Source organism: Protopterus annectens, chromosome 14.part0 (assembly GCF_019279795.1).
Source record: "Protopterus annectens isolate FY-2018-M chromosome 14.part0, PAN1.0, whole genome shotgun sequence".
NCBI lineage: Eukaryota > Metazoa > Chordata > Ceratodontiformes > Protopteridae > Protopterus > Protopterus annectens.
The window spans coordinates 179821374-179848810 of record NC_056748.1 but is presented as its reverse complement, the minus strand read 5'-3'; the positions used below and the strand labels follow the sequence as shown (position 1 = coordinate 179848810).

At 38.4% G+C, this 27437-nt stretch overlaps 1 protein-coding gene across 1 annotated transcript in view; it reads right to left on the bottom strand.

Moving 5' to 3' along the window:
- The window catches only part of FAF1 (Fas associated factor 1), a 5915525-nt gene extending 5891053 nt beyond the window's left edge, over nt 1–24472 (bottom strand). Inside the window, exon 1 of the mRNA XM_044055943.1 lies at nt 24137–24472. Within this exon, the coding sequence (XP_043911878.1) occupies nt 24137–24181 (45 nt within the window). The 5' untranslated portion in view covers nt 24182–24472. The remainder of the gene's footprint in view (nt 1–24136) is intronic.
- Nucleotides 24473–27437: the final 2965 nt, after the last annotated feature.

The following is a 27437-nucleotide window of genomic DNA, read 5'->3' as shown; positions in this document are numbered from 1 at the left end:
ATGGAGGAGTAGAGGTGGTTATAGGGAGAGTTAGTCGGGGTTACAGCATGGACATAACCATTGATTTTTAAGGTAGCTTCTGAGTTTTTGTTTGAACAGAATAGGAGTTGGAATAGAAGTAAGTTCAGAAGGAAGTTGATTCCAGTGTTTGCCAAGGGCGTTAGAGAAGAGGGAGTCACCAGCAAGGTTGTTGGATTTAGTTAAAGTTACTAGTAGTTTACTGGAGGAACAAAGTGAGTTCAGGTTAGAGTAGGGGGTCAAAAGTTTGGAGAGTGCAGGAGTGTTATTAGGTTGGTACAGAGCTCTATGGACAAAGGAGAGTTGGGAAAGAAGCAACATATTTTCTAATTCAAGCCAGTGAAGTTGTTGAAGGTTCATGCAGTGGTGTGTTCTAAATTGATTACCAGTCACAAATCTAGCAATACTATTATATGTGTTAGCCAATTTTGAGAGATTATTTTTCTTCAGGTTAGTGTAAATTGGTGAGGCATAGAAAAGAGTTGAAATCAGGTGAGAGTGGGCAAGAGTAGCTTTGGCTGCAGGGGTTAAGAATGTTCTAATTCTGTAAAGGGAGCCCATTTTTCTGTTTACAGTTTTAATGGTGTTATTGATGTGACAATCATAGTTAAGATTGTTGTCAATCATGACACCTAGCAGTTTGGTAGTGGGGTCAGCTGATATGAGGGTACCATTAATAGATGAGATAGAGAAATCTAAAGTGGGGGATCTAGTAGTTGGTTTAAAGAGGAGGAGTTTAGTTTTTTTAGCATTTAAGAGTAGGCAGCGTTTTAGGAACCAAGCTTCTACTGTGTGGAATACATTTTGAGTAATAGTTTGTAGCTCAGGAATGTTTTTAGCTGAGCAAATGAGAGTGGAATCATCAGCGTATTGTATACAAGTAGCTTGAGGGATAGCTGATTGTAGGTCATTTATAAAAGGGAGAAAAGGAGAGGCCCAAGAATGGAGCCTTGTGGGACACCAAGAGAAATAGGAAGGAGAGAGGAGAGTTTGTTTTCCCAGAGGACTGCCTGTTTTCTGTTAGTGAGGTAGGAGGTAAACCAAAGGATAGCTTTAGGTTCTAAAGCAAGAGATTCAAGTATTTTTATGAGGAGGGGGTGGTTGACCATGTCAAAAGCTTTGGATAGGTCAATAAAGAGTGCAGAGGAAAGAATGTTATTATTGCGGTTTGAGTTTATGAAGTCAGTAAAGGAAAGAAGAGCAGTGGTAGTACTGTGAAAAGGCCTGAAGCCATGTTGACAGGGAGTTAGAATGTTATTTTTAGTTAAGTAGTTCATTAGTTGGAAGTGAACACATTTTTCCATGATTTTAGCTAGGGGAGATAAGAGTGCTATAGGCCTATAATTAGAGTATTCATTTGAGTTACCTCCCTTATGCAGGGGTATAATGTGTGAGATCTTCCAGATGTCAGGTATGCTACCTTAATTGTTCTATTGATAAGGATGGATATGGGATAGGCTATAGCCTTAGCTGCTTTTGGAGGTATTCAGATGGAAGTTGGTCAGCTGATGGGGTACATGGTTTTAGTTTTTGGATACATCTTTGGATGAAGGTGGTAGAGATAGGTTGTAGCGTGAAGGAAGGTTGAGTAGATGCTGCTTGAGCAGGGATGCTAGAGTTGTCAAAGGAAAGGTGAGAGGCCAGAGAATTGATAGTATTAGTAAAGAAGGAATTGAAAGCATTGGCAGTTTCCTGGGAGGAATTATTTTCGGATCCAGAGGGAGAGGGGGTGGTAGTTTGTCCAGGGTGAAGAAGTCTATTCAAGGTTGTCCAGAATTTTTGGGGATTATTATGATTGATTGATTGGAGGTTGCTATAGTATTTTTTTTGTCTAAGATAATAGCTTTTTTAGTACTATTCCTTAAGTCTCTGAAGGTCTGTTGGTCAGAGGGAGATTTACTAGTTCTCCATTTTATCCAGGATTTGTTTCTGAGTAACATTTTGTGCCTTGTTTCCTTAGATAGCCAGGGAGCGGGTTTAGTTTTGACTCTGACAGTTCTTTTTGGTGCATGATTATCTAGGATGGATAGGAATGTGTTGTTAAAATATTGAACAGCTTCTTCTAGTGGAAGACTTTGTAGGGGTATCCAGTTGCAGGCATTCAGTTCCATGTTAAATAGGATGGGGTTAAAGTTTTTTGTGCTACGAGATGTTCGGATGGTGGGGGCATTAGTAGCAATATTCTTCTTTCTTATGATATAGGTTAGGTTGTGGTCACTAATGTCATCTGGTAAAGTGCTGGTAAGGTATTGTAGCTTTTATAATCCGGACAATACTCCTGCACTTAAAAATATTATCACCCCCTATAACAATCCTAGACCGCTTCGATCCTCTAACAAACTACTAATTCAGACTAGCAAAATTAATAACACAGCCGGTGATTCTCTCTTTGCAAACTCTGTAAGTAGATCCTGGAACTCTCTTCCAGCTGATATTACCTTACTTTCCACCTTAGGTCAATTTAAAACTAGACTCAAACAACATTTGTCACTTAACTGGCTATGTCAATGTATCAAGGCTGGCTAACTTGAATGTGTAAAAATCTGTTAACCAGTTTACTGTGTAATTTAATTTAATCCTGACTTGTGCTCAGGACTAACTTTAACCTGTGGAACTTGTTTAACTTGCTTACTTATGTAATCTCTGTAAATAATCTGTTTGTAATATGTAATGCTGGTATTATGTAATGCTGTATCTGCTTACCCTTGGAGCTTTTCTCCCCGGGCCTCCGCTGAAAATGGACATGCATCCAGTCGAACTATCCCGGTCAACAAATGTAAAATAAAATAAAAAATAAAAATAATCCTTGATAGGGAAGGAAATCTGTGGCCTGCAGTCCAACTGTATTCTTGGCCTCTTCCCATTCTATTACCTTACCCTCTCTAATGATTTGCTCCAAGTACCTTGGTTCCTTTGCCAGTTTTCCCCAGGTAATTCCAGCCCCCTCTTGCTTATTCTCTGTACCCCTATTTGCAGTCATCCCTATCAGAAGAATCTCCTTTCTTCATTCCCATGTTGGCTCAGTTCTTAAAAATATTTTCTGCTTCTTCATGAATATAACATTTTGGATGGTTAGCGTTATTCTCCTTCAGGATCTGCATCCAAAATCCCAGTTTCTCCTTATTTCTTGAGCTTCCCCTCATTTCATCATCATCCCTTTCCACTTTGAATTACAGCTTTCTGCTTGTGCTATGTATAGATGCCTTAACTGTGCAGCTCTGAAATACCCCTTCAGATCAGGTAATCCCAAACCACCTTGTTCCATTGGAAAGATTAACTTATTCCACTTGACTCTTGCCCTCTTTCTCCCAGATAAAATCCTTCAACTCTATATTAACAGCTATTCACAACTTCTCTGGCTGATAAAAATATGCCTGACCTGTATATAAAACTAAAAGAAACTAAAACATTGTCACTGCTTGTATCTTGCTAGCCATATCAATAAAACAGAGCTTCCAGTTTCTTAGTTTTTGTATTATCTTTTTAGTCTCCTCCCACATATCCTTAGCTGCCACAACAATCTTTTTAATGCAGAATCTTAAGACATTTTATCATGTACCCATAAACATGGGTATTGCTGAACCATTCTGCATGCGGGTACATACATTACAGCTATTGCCTTTGTTTTATCTTCATTCATTTTGTATCCTGAAAAGACATGAAACTGTCTTAGAATGTTCCACAACAATGAAATGTCATTTTCTGATTTTATCAGGTGCAAAATAATATCATCCCAAAATAAAGCCAACTTTTCTTAATTACCACACCAATTATATACTTGAACTTCTGAGTCCCGTGCTTTCTTTGTTATTTGCATTATATGTAGAGCCACTGGCAAAAGGCAAAAAAGACACCTCTGCTTGGTTCCTCTGTTCAAACAGAACTTATCAAAGAGTACCCCCCCACACACTAATTTTCGCCTCTTATCTCTCATATATCCTCCTAATTAGCTTTATTATTGTGTTACGGAATGCGAATACTTCCACTGCCCTAGTCATAAGATCCAGGCTTACTCTGTTAAATGCCGTCTCTGTATCAAGACCCATTGACAACACTGGTATTTTCTTACATTCTGCTTCCCTCTGGATCATCATTGCTCTATTAATGTTGTCAAATGTTTCCCTCCTCTCCAAAAAACACACTGATCCATAGCTATCAATTCTGGCATCACCTCTGCAATTCGTTTAGCCATTATACATATAAATACTTCATAATCATGGTTTAGAATCGAAATGGGCCTACATGAAGCTGGATCTGATGGGTCTTTAACATCTTCAGATATTATTGCTATCACAGTTTTCTTACAGGATGTTGCGGTTTCTCCTCCTTTTAAAATACTGTTAACAAACCTTCCAGATCTTTAACACTTTCTTCCCTCCAAGCTTCCAAACTTCCACAGGAATACCATCTACTCCTGAAGACTTTCCTGTAGAATGGATCGACATCACTATTTTTATCTCATCTCCTCCCATCTTTACTGTTAATAAATGAGCGTCATCTACCTCTGACTTTGATATATTTAATTCTTCCATAAACATTTCTAGTTGCAGTTTTCCTAGACTTCCACATTTATCTGCTTTATACAGATTTTCACAAAAGTTCTAAAATATTTCCAACACCTCTACAGAACCTCTGGAGTTATTTTCTTTGTTACAGGCTCTCTAAACTTGGCAACAACCCTTTCTACTTTCTGTTGCCTCAGCTGTCATGTTAAAAGCTTTTATGCTTGGCAGTTATCAAAAAACAGTTTCTTAACAGTAGTCTTTATACACTCATGCATATTATTAAGGTAGTCCTTTATTTTCTCTTTAGCACTCTGCAATTATGCCTCTTCTTGTACTGTGAGGTCCCCACTATTTTGCAATACTTGAACCTTTGTCAGGCTCTCTAAATAATTCTTGTTACTTTTTAGCCATTTCACGTTTTCTTTTATTTCTACCCTATTTTTAGCTCACTTTCATTTTATCCCACTCTCCCTAGCTATATTTTCTGAAAAAATTTCTATCTTCCCTTATAACTCCCTAATGACTTCCACTACACATTCCTTAAATTCCTCCCTGTTTAACGGACAGGTGGGGAAGCACCAGTGTCCAATTTTATGTCATTACCATGCATTTTTATTTTACTTATTACTGGCGTATGATCCTGAAATAGTTACTGGATCCATTTAAAAACTTTCAATTACATGCACATGTTCCTGTGAAATATAATTACTGTCCAGCCTCCTACTACTGAATTCACATATTCCATACCAAAACTTTCATACATCTGTTCAAAAATCTACTACCCTCTTTTGTTATATTTTCCTTTCTAGCCCCCCCCCCCCCGACACATCATCCTTGTTGCAAATCAAATTCCAGTCCCTACCTGCAAGTAATATTCCCTGCTGAAAGCTGATTATTTCTCCCAAAATTTGAAGCTCAACTGTAGCAGTTTTAGGTGAAATATAAATACATGACAGTGTAATCCTCCCTTGCCAATAGTCCCTTACAACTACAAATCTAAGATTATCTTTTTTCCCCTCTACTATTACTACTGGAGCTCCGCTAGCAATTAATACAAGTACTCTCATTTTCCTTTGTCCCAGATATTCCGCTTAATAACCATCTTGAAATCCTTTCTTTATCAAATTCACATGCTCAGTTCTTTCCAAATGTATCTCCTGTAGCTTTGCTATTTGCTCTCTACATTTTTTAATACAGTTCACTACTGTTTTTTTTTTTTGGTATATACCTGTGAGACCATTCACATTCAAGGATAATATGGAAATGGTTTCCATTATGATAAGAAGTTATTACCACCTGTAATGTTTAACAGTTTTTTTTTTAAATGTCTAGTTTCAGTGTTTATGTTACATGCATACACTAAATGCTTGGAAAGTTAATCGTTTATACAGCTGTTTCTTGTCACATCCATTTGAACCTAAATCACACCTTACAAGAATTTTGTTTTAATAAAAACCCTCAAAAAACACACCTCAGAACACTACTCATAACCTACTAACTTAAAACAAACACACAAAAATATGTATATCTTCAAGTAATGAAGTTTAACCCTCCTAATAGGAACATGTACCAGACTGACAGCTACACTCAAAAACTTTAACTGACCTAGAATTAACGTCCTGTAGAGGTAATACAGACATTTCCGAAATTTTATGAAAATATTTATAAAGCAGATAAATGGGGTCTATATCAGATGATCGAAAGCTTACAAGTCCGAAGCTCACAACTTCGAACTGCAAACCTCGAAAGCTGACAATATCGAACGTACAAAAAAAATACTAATTACCCAAAAAAAAAAAAAAAAAAAAAAGCTCTATGCAGGGGGGCAAGCCCCTCTGCACCCCCCACCACTTAAATATACCAACTCAGAGATCACACTATAGTGCAGTAAAGGGAAATCTTCCCTTCCCGCACTCTATGGCGTTCTGCGGTTCGATGTCAGCTTTCGGGGTTTCAAGTTCGAAGCTGTGAGCGTCGGACTTATCAGCCTTTGATGTTCAGATATAAACCTGATAAATGTGGAAATCAAGAAAAAGCACAAATGGAAATATTTACGAAACACTTAGTTATGCCAAGGCTGGATGTAGATGGGCCCCAACAACTAACAGTTAAGATAGGAGGAGATGAGATAAAAAAAAGTGATGTACAATCAATCTGCTGAAAAGTCTCCAAAAACAAATGGTAAGCCTGTGAAGTTTGGAAGTTAGAAAGAAAGAAAATGATAATGATCTGGGATAGTGTAACAGTATTTTAAGAGAAAGGGAAACACCAACATTTTGAAAGAAAGCTAGAGTGGTTGTATCACCTAAAGATGGTAAAGACCCATCAGACCAAGTTTCATATAGACTCGTTTCAATTTTAAACCTTGATTATAAAGTGTTTATGTCTAGACTAGCTAAGAGAATGACAAAAGTGTTGCCAAAACTGACAGATATGGATCAATGTGGTTTTGGGGAAGGAAGGCAAGCATTTCACATTATTAGAACAATGACGAATCAGAGGTAATCAGAATGTGAGAAATGTGGCTGCTGTTGGTGGGTCTTGATGCAGAAAAAGCATTTGACAGAGTAAGCTGGGATTTAATAAGGAAGGTAATTGAAGCATTTGCATTCCCTGGCACAATAACAAGGTTAAGAAGATATATGAAGGATGAGAAACAAGAATTAAAGTAGGAGGTCTCCTTTCTGATAACTTGTGCTCAGAATGAGGAACAAAACAGTCCAATTTCCCCGTTGTCATTTGCTTTATATTTAGAGTCACTGGCAAATAAAATAAGGGACTCAGGAATTCAACGATATGGCAGTATGACTGGTATAGGGAGGGAGCTAGCTGACATGATGGACAGAAGGAAGGTTAATATATTGTGTGTGCAAGAGACCAGATAGAAGGGAAGTAAGGCCAGGTATATTGGAGGCGGGCTCAAATTGTTCTACCATGGTGTGGATTGGAGGAGAAATGGAGTAGGGTTATCCTGAAGGAACAGTATGCCAAGAGCGTTTGGAGGTGAAAAGAATGTCAGAGTGATGTTTATGAAGCTGGAAATTGATGGTGTAATGACGAATGTTGTTAGTGCATATCCTCCGCAAGTTGGGTGTGCGATGGATGAGAAAGAAAAATTGTGGAGCGAGTTGGATGAAGTGGTGATGACTGTACCCAAAGGTGAGAGAGTGGTGATTGGAGCAGATTTTAATGGACATGTTTTGTGAAGGGAACAGAGGGGATGAGGAAGTGATGGGTAGGTATGGTGTTAAGGAAAGGAATGCAGAAGGTCAGGTGGTATTGGATTTTGCAAAAATGATGGACATGGCTGTGGCGAATACGTATTTTAACAAGAGGGAGGAGCATAGTGTGACATACAAGAGTGGAGGGTGATGCACGCAGGTGGATTATATCCTATGCAGGAGGGCCAGTTTGAAGGAGATTGGAGATTGTAAAGTGGTGACGGGGGAAATTGTAGTTAGGCAGCATAGAATGGTGGTCTGTAGAATAACGTTGGTGATCAAGAAGAGGAGTGTGAGGGCAGCACCAAGGATCAAATGGTGGAAACTGAAAAAGAGTGCTTGTGAGGTGGAGTTCAGAGAAGAGTTAAGACAGGCACTAGGTGGCAGTGAAGAGTTACCAAACAGCTGGGTAACTACAGCAGAGCTAGTACAGGAGACTGCTAGAAAGGTGTTTGGTGTGACATCTGGACAAAGAAAGGAGGAAAAGGAGACTTGGTGGTGGAATGAGGAAGTACAGGAGAGTATACAGAGAAAGAGGTTGGTGAAGAAGAAGTGGGATTGTCAGAGAGATGAAGAAAGTAGACAGAAGTATAAGGAAATGAGGTGCACGGCAAAGAGAGAGGTGGCAAAGGCTAAGGATAAGGTGTATGGAGAGTTGTATGAAAGGATGGAGACTAAGGAGGGAGAAAAGGGACCTGTACCGATTGGCTAGACAGAGGGACTGAGCTAGAAAAGATGTGCAGCAGGTAAGGGTGACAAAGGATAATGAGGGAAACATACTCACAAGTGAGGAGAGTGAGGTTGAACAGACGGAAAGAGTACTTTGAGGGGCTGATGAATGAAGAGAGAGAAAGACGGTTGGATGATGTGGGGATAGTGAATCAGGAAGTGCAATGGATTAGCAAGGAGGAAGTAAGGATAGCTATGAAGAGGATGAAGAATGGAAAGGCTGTTGGTCCAGATGACATACCTGTGGAAGCTTGGAGCTGTTTAGAAGAAATGGCAGTGGAATTTTTAACCAGATTGTTTAATGAAATCTTGGAAAGTGAGAGGATGCCTGAGGAGTGGAGAAAAAGTGTTTTGGTACTGATTTTTAAGAATAAGGGTGATGTGCAGAGCTGTAGTAACTACAGAGAGAAAAAAACTGATCAGTCACAACATGAAATTATGGGAAAGAGTAGTAGAAGGGAGGTGATGATTAGTAATCAGCAGTATGGTTTCATGCCAGGAAAGAGCACTATAGATGCAAGGTTTGCTCTGAGAGTGTTGATGGAGAAGTAGAGAAGGTCAGAAGGAGTTGCATTGTGTCTTTGTGGACTCAGAGAAAGCAGAGGAAGTTGGGAGTGGCAGAGACGTATGTAAGAGTGGTACAGGATATGTGCAAGGGTAGTGTGACAGCGGTGCGATCTGCAGTGGGAGTGACAGATGCATTTAAGGTGGAGGTGGGATTACATCAAGGATCAGCTCTGAGCCCATTCTTATTTGCAGTGGTGATGGACAGGTTGACAGATGAGATCAGACAGGAGTCCCCGTGGACTATGATGTTTGCAGAGGACATTGTGATATGTAGTGAGAGTGTGGAACAGGTTGAGGAGACCCTGGAGAGGTGGAGATGTGCTCTAGACAGGAGAGGAATGAAGGTAAGCTGGACTAAGACAGAATATATGTGTGTGAATGAGAGAGAGGATAGAGAAATGGTGAGGATGCAGGGAGTAGAGTTGGCGAAGGTGGATGAGTTTAAATACTTGGGATCAACAGTTCAGAGTAATGGCAAGTGTGGAAGAGAGTATAGGCAGGGTGGAGAAGAGTGTCAGGAGTGATTTGTGACAGTCGAGTACCAGTAAGAGTGAAAGGGAAGGTCTACAAGAGGGTAGTGAGACCAGCTATGTTATATGGGTTGGAGACAGTGGCACTGACAAAAAGGCAGGAGTCAGAGCTGGATGTGGCAGAGTTAAAGATGTTAAGATTTTCACTGGGTGTGACGAGGGTACACAGGATTGGGAATAAGTATATTAGAGTGTAAGCCCAGGTTGGACGGTTTGGAGACAAATCCAGAGAGGCAAGATTGCGTTGGTTTGGACATGTGCTGAGGAGGTATGCTGGGTATATTGGGAAAAGGATGCCAAGGATGAAGCTGCCAGGTAAGAGGAAAAGAGGAAGGCCTAAGATATGGTTTATGGATGTGGTGAGAGAGGACATGCAGGTGGTTGGTGTGACAGAGCAAGATGCAGAGGACAGGAAGAAATAGAAACAGATTATCTGCTGTGGCGACCCCTAATGGGAACAGCCGAAAGAAAAAGAAAAAAAGAATTAGTATGGTAATCAAGAAACATGGGCTTTATTTGTAGATTATATTATCGGGCACCTGATAAATCTGGAAAAGGACATCTCAGTTTCATGGAACATTTTGAGACAGTTTCAAGATTTTCTGGGAGATGCAATTAAAGACAAAACAAAGGCTATAGCCATTAATTACGTACACACACACACATGAATTGGTTTAGCAAAACCCATACTTAGGCAGACATAAGACAAAGTATTTAGATGTAAGATCAAAAAAAGCTTCTGTTACTGCAGCTAAGGATATGTGGAAAGAGACTAAGCAAAAGATAATACAAAAAAAATGGAAGCTCTTGTTTATAGATATAGACAGATAGTAAGATAAAGTGAAAATGTTTTCAGTCCTTTTAATTTTATATACAGGTCAAGCATATTTCTATCAACCAGAAGAAAAGCTGTGGACAATAAAGAGTTGAAGGAATTTATCTGGGAGGGGAAGAAGAGAAAAAGAGTTAAGTGGGATAAATTGTAGTAACAGAACAAGGTGGTTTAGGATTACTGGAAGAGTGATATATATATATATATATATATATACATACATATATGTGTGTGTGTGTGTATACATATATATAAAGAGAGAGAGATAGAGACATATAGATATAAAAACACAAGCAGGTTATAATTCAAAGTGGAAGGGGGTGATGATGATGATAAAGCATGACGGACGCTCAAGAAATAAGAAGACAGTGAGATTTTGGATACAGAGTATTATAATCATAAAATTGCAGAAAGTACTCCAATAACCAAGGTAATACGAGAATGCAGAAAGTAGATTTTGCTAACAGGGATGACTGCAAGTAGGGGTACAGAAAACAGGCAGGAGAAGGCTGGAATTTACTGGAGAAAATTGGCAAAGGAGCATAGGTACTGGGAGCAAGTAACTACAGAGAGAAAGGTGAAAGAGTGGGATGAGGTCAAGACAATGTTTGGACTGCAAGTTAGAGACCGTCTTTCCTACCAGGAATTGATATCAGTGTGTATAGGCAAAGAGAAAGGGATGAGGGGAATCATAAGGGGAAGACCTGCTCTGGAAGAGTTTTTAGTTGAATCTAGAACAGAAGCTGCTGATAAAAAAGGAATAATTAGTAGGGCATATAAAATACTGCACAATAACTATAAAAATCAGAGGATGATTGGAAGGAGAGCCTGGAAAAATAATTTAAAATGGAACAATGGAAGGACATGAATATGGCTTCCTAGTATGCAATAATGTCTAGAAGGTTTAGGATTTGTTCTTGGAAGTATTTACATAAATATTTTATACCCTACGTAGACTTCAAAGAATTTTTATCAGGTAGATAGCAAAAGTTGAAGATGTGACGAGGAAGAAAGAGATAACTTGGAACATATGTTTTAGGAGTATACTGAGTTGGCAGATTTTAAAAATTCCTACAGAGTACACTGTCAGAAATATTGGGTGAGCAAATGGCTGTAACTAAGGAAATTATTTGAGCTGGGACACAGGATCTGAATTGCCTAGCTATGGTAAGATCTTGTAAAGTTTATTTCTATTAGCTGATAAAGCAATTACTAAAAAGTGAAATCCAAGGCAAAACCAGATGTATTTGTAGTACAGAATATTGTAAAAGAAATTAAAAAAATGGAAGACAGGTATCTTTACAAAAGGGAAGCAGCAAACTGCATGGAAATAAAATTAAACTGTGGGAACAACACAAGCGGAACAATTTCAGTATGAGGAGGAGGGGTGAGGTTTAAGGGAAGGCAGGAATTCTGCAAATTAGACAATGTTGAAAGAAAATGTAATATACAATGTATGCAAATGGAAAAAGTGTTACTATGGCTTACTTTCTTTCCTATTAATGAATGTTTATTAAATTATCATGCAAGACATTTGTAAAGATGTTAAAAAGACTACTGACAAAAATATTTGCCTAAAATGTCTTTGCTGGGTTTTTTTCTGAAAAGATAAATGGAGCAAAATTTATAGCTTTGCTACCTCAATACATCTTTTTACACTTTTTCCCAATTACCAATACACACACCATTCAAAAAATTAAACCCAACACTTTTCACCCATTCTAAAAATGAATATCCACTACATTATTTTTTTGATATACCACCTCAGTTCGTCTTAACCCAAAGCTTTCATACCTTCTTCTAAAAGTTCATTCTAAAGCAATGCTAATTATTCTTTATCATTCATTGTTAAAAATAACCCAACCTGCAGGTATAAGAAATCCCTGTGATCCTACTACTACTGACTACTTTCAGTCTTAACCCAACTTTTCATATCCTTTCTAACCACCCCCAACCCCCACCTTCAGCAACACAGAAGTATTCAGTAGCAATGTTACTCCAATCATAACTGCATAACTGTAGAACAACCTCCTAGTGATCCATTTAATAAAAAACTCTCGACATACGTCTCCTCATACATTCAGTTATATACCAATATATCTGATTCTACCATCTTCAAAATTATGCTCAAATACAACATTATAAAATACTTTTTTGCAAATCCTCAATTTCTAAATATATATATATATATATATATATATATATTGTTCTTTTCTTTAAATAACTTCTTGCCATAATATTTACCTCATCTTTCAATTAGTCTATACTCTTGATATCTTTCTCACATTTCTTTTCACACCTTTTACTTATCTATAACTACAAAACCCAAGAAGCTGGACCATCAAATTATTCATCTTATTCTCAACTTCCTTGATAATTGTTTTGTATTGCTCTTCCTGTATTGCTCTTCCCTTCCTTCTACTCTGTCTCCTTCAATGTACCTCTTTGCCATTCATTCCCAAGTCATTAAGCACTTATTAAGTAGTACTTTCATACATCTTCACTTCCAAAACACTGGTAAAACATGAAATTGCATCCCATTCCTTTCCCAGAGGTTTTTTATACTTTTTACTACCTTAAGTTTTTTTTTATATATGCCCCTCCTTGTCCTTAACTCACTGTTCTCATTTTTTCCCCTTCCCCATATCTACCAAATATAACAATTTTCCTCCTTCACAATCCTCTGGATCTGCAACATCCTTCTCTTGTTAATTTGGTACACTGCCCCACATTTTTTCTTTCCTATTAATTCCAACAAAAAAGGAAAGAACTCATTTTATCAGTACTAAATATATCCGCTCTCTCACTTTGTCCGCTTCTAATACTCCTCTTTTCCCCCCCATTCCACAGTTTCATGAAATTAATTTCTAATATTCTTTTTTTCGGTTCCATCCTATTAATGCACACAAATGCATTTTTCAACTTTACTTTAAGCCCCATGCACTACTTTGCGCACAACAAGCCATAAAAATTTATCATATAAAAATGTTCCGACCACAATCTTTAGATACCGTCTGTATAATACTCACTAAAATATGGCATACAACTGCAGAGATTAATTCATCCCTGACAGGCATAAACATCAATCGAAGGAGCTTAGAAAAGATTGGGAAAAAGAGAACAGAAAGGTAAAATTACAAAGGAATGCTAGAAAGACATAACCCCAAAAATGGAAAAATTCAAGGCAAGAAGGTTCAATATTTTTGCACTGAAGTATTTGCAAAGATATTTTTAAACCCAAGTAGACTTCAGAAGATTTTTCCAAATGTTAGAAAAGTGATAAGGAAAACAGTAAATGAGAAACATGTTTTCTAGGAATGAAAAGAGTGCCTACAGAGTACTTTGACAAAAATGTTGGGGGAATAAATGTTAACTTTCTCAGGATGCAGTCCTGCACTCCCTTTGTCCTCAGTTCTCCTAATCAGGCACCCAAGGCTATGTCCAAGCATACATGATGAACATCTGCATTGCTTGGTTCTGGTCTGAAGGGCAACTCATGAATGATGTGCACCTACCAAATACACAGTGATAATTCCATTTATTAAGAAGAAAGCTAAGAGAATTGTGACATCCAAGAAAGCGGGTTTACCAGTTGCACCTGCTCAAGTACTGCTAAAATGTCCTCATGTGCAGCCTTGCAAGCAGTAAGAATTCATTTGAAGAAATCTGGTTCAGCTGTTTTACTAGCAAGAAGTGGTGTGTAAGTTAGAGTACTTCGAGGAGGAAAGATATTTGGCTCTGTGTGTTCAATGACAAGCAGAAAGATGAAGTTGTGTTGAATTTATCAAAAGCATTTGTTAGGATTAAAGAGCAACCTAGGTTTTGACAAGTCAGAAAGTGTCTGGGGGCTTTTGGGATGTCCTGTCTGGATCATGCAGTAGTCCAGATAAGGGTGCACATAGATGCCATTGGTTCTGCAAATGACTACTAGAGCCAGGAACTTTGAAGAACATGCTGACTGCAGAGGTTAAACCAAACGATAAGGAGTTGAATTAATAATGGAAACCAACTGCATCAAATCTGAGACACTTTCTGTGTTCTCTGGTTATGGGTATATTCAGGAAGTCATCCTTCACATCTAGTATAAGCATGTATTCCTGTAAAAGGAAATGTAGAGGAAAGCTTTGCAAGATTACCATTTTAAACTGTGGTATTTTTAGTAACCGGTTTAACCTTGACAACTCTAAAAATGGTCACCAGGATCAGACTTTCCTTAAAATTAGGAAGAGTCAATTAGATTACTACAAAACTGAACTGTTTCTTAGACCTAAAAATATTTCCTAAGGACTTAACAATACAGAAATACACAATTAAGTGACATAAAATTATAAAAGTACATAGCTGAGACATCAAAAGTATATAATACTAAGAGCCTCATAGACAGGTACTGGAGAACTTCCATCAGATCTGTATTCCAACTGATTTCTCTAGTACATCTATACACCACAAGAAGTGCACATTATTGCAGCTAACTCATTAGCCTTATAGGTTCATAGGTTCATACTAGGCTATCTGCCCAAGGGCATTTATAAGCCTAGCCCATAGTTATGTGGCTTTCGCCACCCCTTTAGTTTGAATAAAAACTATGCCTATCATTTTGCTGTGCCTCTGTCAAGCAGTGACACTGAAGTAATCCCTGGGGTATATCTGCAATCTCCCATCCATTGGTCAAGATTCCTCTTGAACAAGGCCAGAGAGGTGCTCTGCCTCACATGTACTGGGATTTTGTTCCACAGCATAGGGAGTCTCTGGGTGATGAATCTGTCCCTCCAGCACGTTCTATTTATAACCGTGTCAAGGTTTAAGTCTCCCGCCTTGTGGTTCTGAGGGATCTAGATTTTTGAGGTGAAGCATATTCATCAAATCTGGGTTTGACATGGCCTTATATGTCAGGCACAGGTCACCTCTGAGCAAGCGGTATGAGACTGAATAGAGCTGGAGTTCTTTCAGTCGGGCAGCATAAGACATATTTTGAGACCCTTTATCCTTTTGGTGAGGAACTTTTGGGGCCTTTCAAGCTGCAGCAGGTGTCTTGTCAGATACATTCGAATGGGGCATTGTACTCAATCATAGGTCTAATGAGTGATGAGTACAGGGGACGATGACCTCCCTTGATCTAGATGTGAATCCCTTCATGATCAGGTGGGTGATATAGAAGGTTTTCCTAACTACTTTAGCAACATGAGTGTCAAACGAAGGCTACTGTCAACCTGGGTCCCCAGATCTCTGATGACTTTTTCTGTGCTCAGTGGATTGCCACCTATATGGTAGCTAGGGGTAACCTTGTTTTTCCCGAAGGGTATGACTATGCATTTTTGGCGTTTAACTTCAGGCCATGGCTCTGGCACCAGTTATCCGCTTTCTGTGAGGCCCTTCTGGAGGATATCTGTGTCAGATGTGTTTTCGACTATGGCCCAGTTTGCAGTCATCTGCAAACTTTGTCAGCCATAACCCTCCTGTGTTTGCTTGTACTTCAGAAAAGTAGATGCCGAACAAGAGTGGACCCAGGACTGAGCCCTGTGGGACACCACTTGTGACAGGCTTTGAGTCTGACATGGCTACAGCAACTCTGACCCTGTGGGTTCTGTCACTTAGCCAGTTTGCAACCCATCTTGTGATGTATGGGTTTACATTCAAGCTGATGAGTTTTTCGATGATACCTGAGTGGGGTATTGTGTCAAGGCCTTTGCCAGGTCGAGGTAGGCTGTATGGACTGCCTTTCCTCATCAATGGCCTTGGTGACTGTCTCGAAAAAGTCAACCAAGTTTAAGAGGCAGGATCTGCCTTTGACAAAGCCAAACTGGGTTGGATCCAAAGTCTGCAAGTTCCCTATGTCTTTATTTATGAGTTCCATTATGATCCTCTCCATGGCTTTGCAGATAAGGCTTGTCAAGCTAATGGGGCGGTAATTTCCAGGGTCTGTGGAGGCACCGCCCTTATGAAGTGGGACCACAGTCGCCGTGCGCCACTCCTTGGGTACGTATCCTGAGGTGAGGCTAAGATTAAACAGCTGTCCTAACTGTGGGTTTAATTCCTCGTTGAGTTCATGAAGCACACACAGCCGGGGACACCATCCGGTCCCATGGATGCTGTGTTTTTTGCCTTAGTGAGGGCAGTTCTCACCTGGGCGTTGGAGATGTTTGGGGGGCTACAATCCTCTGGAATAGATATCTCTCCTTTTGGGGGAGAGAAGTTTGCACTGAACCTGTCAGCCAGTATGTTGGCAATGTGTGTAGGTTCAGTAATTTTCACATCATTTTGAACTAATTCTGAACATATCCTTAAAGCTATATACCCATAGGGAATATACTGAATCATCTTACAACTTCAAGATTCAGTATGGGATACAACTCATTGACCCATAGGGAATATACTGAATCATCTTACAACTTCAAGATTCAGTATGGAATGCAACTCATTGAAACTAAACCAAGCAAAAGTTTACAATTGCTTTTGCAGAGAGTTTCCCACACCTTCCACATCTTTAAGCATACTAACTCTCAGACAGCACAACAGTGGAGAAAACAGCAAACCACCTAAATCTACTGCTAAGTGATCTCACCAAGCAATGCTAAATATGAACCAAAACACAGATTATGACCTCCTACACCATATTTCTAAATATAATAACTAATAACTCTAAGACTGCACAACAGCAGACTTCATTATATCCACTGTTACCCTATCTCTATGAACAATGACACTGATGAACTTTTAACAATGGATTCCAAAACAAGACGAAATGATAAGCCAGATGCTTCCCTCCTTGTGACTAAGGCAAAAAGAAAGAAAGACTAACATATGAAAAAAGTCAGAGGATGATAAAACAGAACAAGAGGGGGAAGCAATGGATGCCAGACTGCTTTTATAGTCAAAGTAATGGCATGAAGAATGGGACACAGGCAGAGAATGGTGTAGGAAAGCATGACAGAAGAGATTTTAAATGAGGCAATGGACAGCAAACTTGACAGACTGTATGGGAAGATGGAAAGGAACAAAAGGGAGGTGCAGAAGGATGAAGTTAAAGTGTTAAAACAATGATTCCCAAGTTTTTCTGCGATATGCCTCCTTAAAAACTTGGGAGCATTTGCATGACCCACTCAAAATAATCAAAATCATTTTTTTTCAGTACACAGTAACAATTACTACACGCCACATGTCACACATAGATTAGTGAGGACAACAGGCTTGTGTTGCCTTGCAGGGTCTACAGACCTCAGAAATGATTATAGTTAGACAGAGATAAAAATCATAACAGTGACAATGATATAAAAATCCAATATAATGAAACAACCGACTAGATGACAGTATATCATTAAGCACACTTTATTAAAACAAAAAACTTTTAACCTCTCTCTAGCGCCTCGACTTGTCCTTACAGAGTACAATATTTCATTGTAAAACACTTCATCATACATACCAAGCCACTAATGACTAAACGATAAACCAATTAAATAATTAAATCAAAAACCTCCAATTATAAGTTCATAGGTTCATAGTTTAGTACTAGGCTAACTGCCCTTGTGGGCCATTTTAAGCCTAGCTAATTGCCTCAGGTGAGAATCAAACCCTGCACCTTGTGTCTGTAAGGTAAACACCTTAACCATTATGCCAACCTCCCCCCTTATACTCATTATTAAGACCCTTAAGAAACATGGTATCAAATTTAAGAATAAACATTGACTCCTTTTTAAGGAGCTTACTCTTTATATCAAACACATCATAAAAATTATAATGAATCAGTTCCAAAACAGCAGCCTGTAGACCCCCTACCTGCCCATTATGATAACCCCAAAAAACTATAGCTATAGGACTTTCCACTTTTCCTTTCTTAATGTCCCTCGCATGTTCCTTAACCCTAGTTGCAATGGACGTTTTACTTTCCCCTACATAGAACTTCCTGCATGGGCATCTTAAAGCGTAAATTACCCCCTCGCTACCACAACTATAACTACTTTGAATCTCAAATAATTTCCCATAATAAATATTGATAAAAATCATTCTCGAAAGACAGCTTATTCCATTACGGTCTCTTTATGAAAGACAACAAAAAAGTTGTCATCTCACAAATAGGTAGTACAGAATGGAATTTGGGCTCTGGCCTTCTCTACACTTACCTAAAACATATGGAGTGACCAAGATCAGAACTTCAGCTTCTAAAGTTGGTCACATCCAGTGTCAGTTAGTCTATCCTTTTTCTTGCTGTGCAGGAAAAAATGTTTTTCTGAATTTACAGTAAATGAGTCACAAATCTAGTCATAACTGTCAGTCTTCAATTTCATAAAATAACTGGCAAGCTTTTCCTTTAACTGTGATGGAATGGGTGGCAATATCCAGTTTGATGCTTTAAAAGTTATTTCTAGCACTGTCCAAAAACTCTAACAAAAGATGAAACATATTCTTCACTCCAGTGTTAATTCATCAAAGACTTAAATGCATCTACCTTGTCACACACAGCTAAAGGTTTTGACTGTGACAGATGTGTTATGCATGCTGCAGTAAATAGGCTTTTGAGATATGTCAAACTGTGTTATTGCTACATCATAGCTACAGGCATCCAACTCAAGCTCTGCTCATTGAGTCATGATATTTTACATGGCTTCTGCATTTTGTTTTCCAAGACAGAATTACAAACTCCATAGCAGCACATGCTTGTCAAGGAGTGACACACCACCACTGCTACCAAGCGATATATTTATTTTTACTTGCCATGATCCACCTGCTATGACTGTGACTCTCCAGTGGGGACAGAATTTACCCTTCATGAATGGTGACATAAAGCTAAGTGTGCATGCAGAATGACAGCTGATCCCTTCTTGCTTTTCAGGTGCTGCTTTGACAGCAAAGCATGTGGTTGTGCACTTATTGGTTTCTGGTGTGTGTGCATCACACCTATAAGTTTGTAACATTACAAAGTATATCTCAGTACAAGAAACATTGGGGGGGGGGGGACTGAGAGCTCACCATGTCAAGGGAGAGGAGACTCCCTGCTAAATTACTTTTAAGTAATTGTTATTGATTCAAATATTGCCTTTGTTTTAAAATGTGACTTGTGGCCAAGTATTACAACAACCTAGCCAAATTTGCTGCTAATGTGACATATACATCTCACCACTGTATACCACTAAAGCAGTTACACTCACTAGAACTACCTCATTTCCTATCTCAACTACTACCACACACAAACTTGTACACAAACCTGAAAAGTGCCCTATCCTAACTCGCACCCTTCAACTCTACTCACCAAACAAGCTTCTTTGCTCAAAAAATAAAAAATACCTTCTCAGTAACTAAAGCAAACCACTCTGCTGGTGACTCTATTTCTCAAACATCTGTAAAATCTGGAACTCCAAACCCTTGCCCTTAAACAAATACCTCAATTTATGAAGATATGGTTATGTGCCTGCTCATCTCCTGGCGAGATAAAAATTCTTAACCTTCCACACAATGTATTCCAAAACTATGTCATCTCTCACCTTATCTAAGGATGCTATATTGATACATAGCCTGTGTCTCTATCATATCAACTACCCACCTTTCTCCATAAATCACTTACTTTCCTTTCTTTGCTACTTCCTACTCTTCTCCTCACATGCCTGCTTATTTTTTTACGCTCTGTTATTCCCCATTCAACTTCTCCCTGCTCACTATCCTCCAGTTTTTCCTCTATTCCTTCACCCCCATTCCCATCACATACCTTTTGTATCTCCCTCTACCTAGCCACAAACCATACACTGACAACATCACAGCCTCTCTTCACAACAGTAATCCTACATCCTCCTACTCATCCTTCCTCTCACTCAGCTTATCTATTAATCATCTATTTCAGCCTCTAACACAGCCAATGTACAATCCAACCACTTTCAGTGCTGGCACTTCTACCTATTTCCCTGGTGTTGTCTCAATAACTTGTTTTCTCACCTTTCTCCTCCTACATACTGCTTGCTCCCACAAATTACTTTTTCTTTTCTTTCCTTTAGCCTTCTTGTTTTTTTGTGTTGTTGCCTCACAGTTAGACATTGCCCGTTCGATTCTCAGTTAGAGTGTCTTCTGTGTGGCGACAAGCGTGAATGGGCGTTCCTTCGTTGAAGGTTGTGCGTTAGGCCCGGCAAGCCAGCACGTAAAACTCTACTGCCAATCATTAGCGGACCGGAGTTCCGCTGTGGCGACCCCTAACTGGGAAAAGCCGAAAGACACAAACAAACAAATTTGTATATTAAATTTTATTCATGATTTAGAAGACATTTTATCTATTGATATTCCCTGTTGTAATCTGTAAAATTTTATTTATGTTTTACTATGTGTTCTATCTGCATTCTTTCGGCTTTTTGTACCTTTTGTACATGTATTTATATTCTTAACTTTCAAACTTACATTGCACTTGTTGCTATTACTCTCTGTATTTCCAAACTGGATTCTGTATTAATACTGTGGCTGTTAAGTAAAAGTACCAATTTTTGAAAGAAATTACCTCTTGAATGCAAATGCACTTGATTATTTAAGTTTTTGCCTCTGCCCAGGTCATAGATGAAGACAGCTTTCTGACCAAACAACTTACTCAATTAACAAATATCTAACAAAAAATAAATGAATGTTTTTTTTTTCAACCACCACAAATCAAATCTCCCCTAATTATCACAGAGAAGTGTAATTATATTCATATCTTCAGAATCTAAGAACTTGCAGAAAAAGTCATTAGGATTAGATGCATTCACAAAAATAAAAGAAACACTGCTTAAAAGATTATAACAACAAAAATAACATTTATTCAACCAAGTATTCTTAAACAACTTTAATACATATTCAGTTGTAAATGAGTACACATCCAGCTATAACATATGCAAAAAGAACAACCCAGACACAGCACAGTCACAAAGCTATTATTTTAATTGTAATCATCACTGACACGTAATGCCAAAATATTTAGCTTGTTTTACTTGCCTGAATACTAACAAACTAGCAACCAGAAGAAAGGATCAACAAGAATTATTAAACTGCCTGAAGTTAGAGTTTTCCACCTCTACAAATTATTCCACTAAATTATTAAGTATTTGAAATACCAAACATGTTGTTTTCATTAGTGAAAAAGTCTGCCATGGACAGGTGCACTGAATTAGCAGTAATGCAAAGAAACAATTCAAAGACAATAAAAAAATAATTAAAAGTTCAGACTGCCCAAACACTGAAACAAATGAGAAATTGTGAATTTAAATAAAGTAAGCAGACCAACAATAAAATTTTAAGCTGAAGTAAACAAATCATTATGAATGCATAATGTGTAAGATCTTATAAAGCTTAGAGTTTATAATGGAAGAATAAATCAGCAAGAAAAAAAGACTTAGTATTGGGGCTAGGAAGAAATAATGCTGATATATGTATTTTTTTACTAAGAACTTTTACCCAACCCCTCCAACATGCACATGTTTGAGACAACACAAAGTTATATTATTGGAAGCAATAATGCAAAACAACAAAAATACGGAGTTGATAGAATCAAATGCATTTAACAGCCAAATTATAGAAGCTTCCAGCAGAAAAACAATGTACCCTGTCACAAAGAAAAGGTCTGCATAGCCACCATGTCTACTCACACACAGTACAGTACACACCAACCTACCTAACCCACACTATGCATGTTAACGTATTTAAAAATTCTGTTACTGCAATTCATGTCTCTTGTTTTCAACTATTAAAATGTTATCTTATAATGTTATTACATATCATTTCTTGACCTTTTGGCTAAGACTGTGTGTGTAAATATCACTATTTATTTGTTTCACATTTGTTACAGGGATAGTACAACTGGACATAAGTCATTTTTTTCACTGGAGGCCCAGACAGAAAAGCTCCATGTGAACAAAACTATATAGACTACAGATGAATAAAGAGTATACAGATAAATCAACACTATGCAGTTAGATTAAGGGTTCATTTGAAGCATGGATAGATACATCCAGTGTTAGGTAACAAATTATGCAAATACAGATAAATCACCTGAATACATATGACTGAGAGTACATATAGAATATGTTCAAACTAATAAGACATCTCATAAATACTGTACACCTTTGAAAAGTAAAATATTGCTAAAAAAAGCAAAAATAAAAAAAATGCAAAAATAAAATTCATTACATAAGCAGTATAATACAGTCATGGATAACCTACAACTAAAACAGCAAGAACTAATCACAGTGATGACAAAGAAGAAAAAATAAAGTTGTTAGTAAATACAAATGATATACATTTATAAAACCAACACTTGTAATAGGACATTCACATTATCATCAAATATAAAATCTAAAGACAGATGACAGGGCATTTCCTCACTGACCCATTCCTCATAAGATTCAGGTGTCACTGACCTAAAACAACCTTTAGAAAATGAATGCACCTCCTTCAGAAAACAACCGAACCTTACATTATGCTTGGTTTGTAGTTATAGCAATATCTGATATTAGCAAAGATATGGCTTGTCTCTTGGCATTTAAGTCTCTGAGATTCTATTATGTATTTTGTACTTCTTGCTTTTTACTTTAGGATTCCAAAGACATGCATCTGGAGCATTTCTCCCCGGGCCTCCGCTGAAAACAGGCTCTGTGGAACCTAGTCGGACATTCCCGGTCAACAAAATGTTAAATAAATAAAATAAGATTTAATTAATTCCTCTCCTGGCCATGAATGGGCTCTAGCTTACATTCCTATCCACGTTCCCCTCTCTCTTATCCTTTAACTTGTCATTCTGGGGTACTATAACTGTAAATACATATACACAAAAAGAACTACAGTAATTTGGGTATTATGATGATAATATCCTACTGCTAATCTAAACACAGTGCACTGGTGCCCTTGTGTTTCAGGTTAGTACTGTTTATGTTAATATTGCATTAGCAATCTGAGGTTAATTAGTCTTTAACAACTTATTTTACATTTGTGCCTGTTGCTATATTATAAAGTGCTATGCCTCTAATTGTTTTCAGAAGCACCTACTTTAATACCTATATCTTGTATTCTGTGAAATTATTCAGTATATTGAATGCTTCAGGAGACACCTTGTGTAAACCTATATATCTGTGCTTTGTATAACTCTTATTTCACATGGCCGTAAAGGGTCCTCTTGGATCAGCCCACAATTAACACAAAGAAATATTTTCACTTAAGTAAAACACAGTAACTGCAACAACTACTACTGAGTAACACTTTATTCATGCTGTCAAGTCCACGTGCTGCCAAATCAAGTACTGCTTAATCTACAAAGCAACAAATTACATGTGGCAGCAACGTCTCACCTTCGCAGCATTAAAAATAAGTTCACTCAAAATTCTCATCAATAAAGCTTTGTAGATCAAAGCAGTCCATTGCTTCGTAACACAAATTAATCAAAAAAACAAACGACGATAAACCTGCTATGCTTCAACCTAAAAAACTTTTCTGTCAAGCTGTACTAAGCGGGAGCTATGCGATTACACTTCTGCCTCAACCCATTATATCTATATCCATAAACTATTGTGTGGTATCATCTCTACAGCCACTTCCACTGATTTATTCATATATATCACATAGCTTAATCAAAAAAGTCGGTGGCACAAAGTAAACAACTTGCCAGCAACGGGGGGTTGGGGGTGGCAGCTGCTGTGTGCGTATGGGAGGGGGGCTTTTATTTGTTGCAACAGTCAACGCCTACTTCGTGGCATTGCAACAAAAGTATAACCAACCCCCTGTATTTTCACGCCATACCTGAAAATCAGCCAGGATTATCTCTCTGTCCATGCTGGACGCCATTGCTAAGCAAATTTTCTTGCTTGAACTCTGCACCTGAAGACTGCTGCTTAAGATGGGGATGTAGTTATGATTTCATGCAAAAAGTGAAGAAAGAAGTTGAATCCAGTGTAAATGTTTCATACAATAACCAGGTTTAGCCCTCAGTCACCGTTACCAGAGAAGTGAAATAGATCCTATGATACTATACAATCTTCAAGCAATTGTGCTTAACTTTACTAAAACCTCCTTTTAAGAATAAGTTTCCCTGCTGCCAGTCGTTTGTTTACGGCTGGTCGCATGATTTTCTTGTCATTGTGTCGTAAAGCGTCGCACTCATAACGTCAGGCTATTGGACTGATACAGTTTTGTGTTAACCGTACAGCCCGTGTGCATTGGAAGCCCCGCCCAATACCCGTCTGACCGTTTCAACCTAACAATTGTATATCCGCAAAGTCCGAAGATTCCAAAGCCCGATCAGAAATAGCGAAAGTCAACCAAAAATAATAAAGTGTTGGATGTTATCTCTGCAAGATTCTGCGCGTGAGAGTTGTAACTACGGAAAGTAACTTTATGTTGGATAAAGTTCTCACACTTCCCTTACCAAAATATAGAACACTTTGTTGCTAACAACTTCGGGTGGAATATTCACAATTATGACTAAATGTGTTACTTTATATGCACAAAAAGTTTTTTTCATATATCAATGCAATTATTTCATATTTTATTTATTTTATATTTGTTGACCGGGAATGATTGACTGAGCCGAAGCCCTTTTTCAGCAGAGGCCCGGGGAGAAAAGTTCCAGTACATACATGTAACAGTTACTCATTGATTACAGATATTATAGAAGTGGCATTTTTGAGAGTTTAACAGATTGCCTTTTGTCATCATACAAATATTATTTAAGTAGAAAAAAATGTTAAAAACAGCTAGATTACAACTATAACAATTTTTAAAAAGTAGTAGTTGGTATAAAAGAGCAACATAGGAGTAAAACAGTTTTTTTGCAATTTATCTAACAGGATACAGTACAAATATAGTGAAGAGGAAGACCTTGATTAGGGAGGTGAACTAGTGAGTTTTCAAGGAGGGTTTGAGCATTGGTCATAACATCCCTGGCAATTAGGTAAACAACTAAAAACCAAAATATTAATCTGGCACAGATTAATGCATTTAGGTACTATTTTTATCATTGATAATTAAAAAAATTCCTCCCATGGCAAATGAAATATAAATTATTTTAAATAACTGTTCTGCAAGGTTATGGAACGGATTATCCTATACCTCATTAACAAGGACATTGGCAACATCCAAACACGATCCAGCACAGTTTGGCTTCATCAAGGAGAGGTCATGTCTGCGAAATCTGGTCGACTTCTTTAGACAGTCTCCAAAGCCATGGACAAGGGGAAGACGGTGCACACTGCCTACCTTGACCTAGCCAAAGCCTTTGACACTATTCTCCACTCGGGTATAATAGATACACTCTCTCAACTAGGTATCATTCCATATGTTACCAGATGGGTAGCAAACTGGCTCACTGATAGACCCCACATTGTTAAAATAGGGGAAGTCACCTCAAGCAGTAGACCCATAACAAGTGGTGTACCCCAGGGTTCGATCTTGGGGACTGTTATTTTCCTGAGGTTGAGGCCAAAACCAGTGGGCTATGGCTGACCAAGTTTGCAGATGATTGCAAGCTGGGTGCTGTCATCATTTCCCCTAGTGATGCAGGCATCCTCCAAGAGGGTCTGACTCAGACAAATGTGCCAGAAGCATGGCCTCATGCTAAATACTAAAAAATGCATCATCATTCCCTTTGGGGAGAGTGACATCCTCACAAATTATCACATTAATAACAATGTCCTAAGCATACAGTCAGTCGTGAAGGATTTAGGCACCCAGGTTGATAGCAACCTGACTTTTGACCACCATGATGCTTCCATTGTATGGAAATCCTTCTACATGGCCCACTTCATAAGTAAGGGTATCTCATCCAGAGACAAGAAAGGTCATATCCCTGTAGTCTTCCCTTATAAGGCCCATTATTGAGTACAATGCCCATTTCGGCATGTACCTCACAAAGCACATGCAGCAGCTGGAGAGACCACAGGTTCCTCACCAGGAGAATCTAGAGCCTCAAACATCTACCATACACAGGCTAAAAGCCCTGTCCCTCTACTCAGGTTCATACAGACATACAGACTCCTCAAAGGTGACCTTTGACTGACATACAAGGAAATCATGGACCCCCACCTTAATGGGACTGTTGCATATCTGCAAGTCAAGCTCCACTCGAGTAACCCACATGCGCAACATCAACTAGGTCTGTGACATCAACACGACATTGGCGGGACAGATTTGTGTCCAAGAGACTCCCCAATCTATGGAATAGACTCCCTCTCCACATCAAGTAGAGTACCTCTTTACCCCTTTTTAAGCGCAACCTGGATAACTGGATGGGAAACAGAAAATATACCCCTGGGATTCCACCCGTGTCCCTGCTGGACAGTGGCATCGGGTGCTGACTTGTCTAAAGATGGGCTAAACTCTTGGCTAGGCTTATAAGGGCTTCAGGGCCAATAGCCTAATAACCTCCTATGATCCTATAACAACAATAAACAACAATACAATTGCATCACTCAGGGAAAATGTGTTTGTAGAATGTGTGGGCAGGGCCAGTGTTAACATTTTGGGGGCCCCAGCAAATTTCAAGTTGGGAGCCCCCTACACACTGCCAGTCTAAGTATCACCCTGACACTGCCATCCCACCTAAGCAACTATCTGATGTTAGTAATTTTCATTCTATCTTCCACTGTTGGGTTTGGATCCGATCCTTGGATCTGACTTGGCTGTTACTTTAGCTCATGGCCACCAAAAATCTCTTGAGCTTCTCCCTTACCCATAATGCACCAACTTCTAACATACCCTAAATTTCGTTTGCTGCTTTTCACGAAAAGACATGATCAGCCTGAGCTCTTCAGTTTTCTAATGATAAGTGTTTTTCTATTCATAGTTGTAATTTCTTAAACTTTATTATTGTATTACTTCCTTACCTTTTACACTTAGTGTAATACTTTACTACCATCGTTGGTAACTCTTCTTTACCATTACTGGTATCCTTTTTTTTCTTTTATTCTCTTGTCCTAAAAAATTTTTTTTTCTTTTCTCTCTCTTGTTGCCGTTATGCCAAAAGTGTGGGCACAAATTGGCCCTTTCTGATACCCATGCTTTATGTGTTTACTGCTTGGGCCCTGATCATCTTCAAGAGGATTGC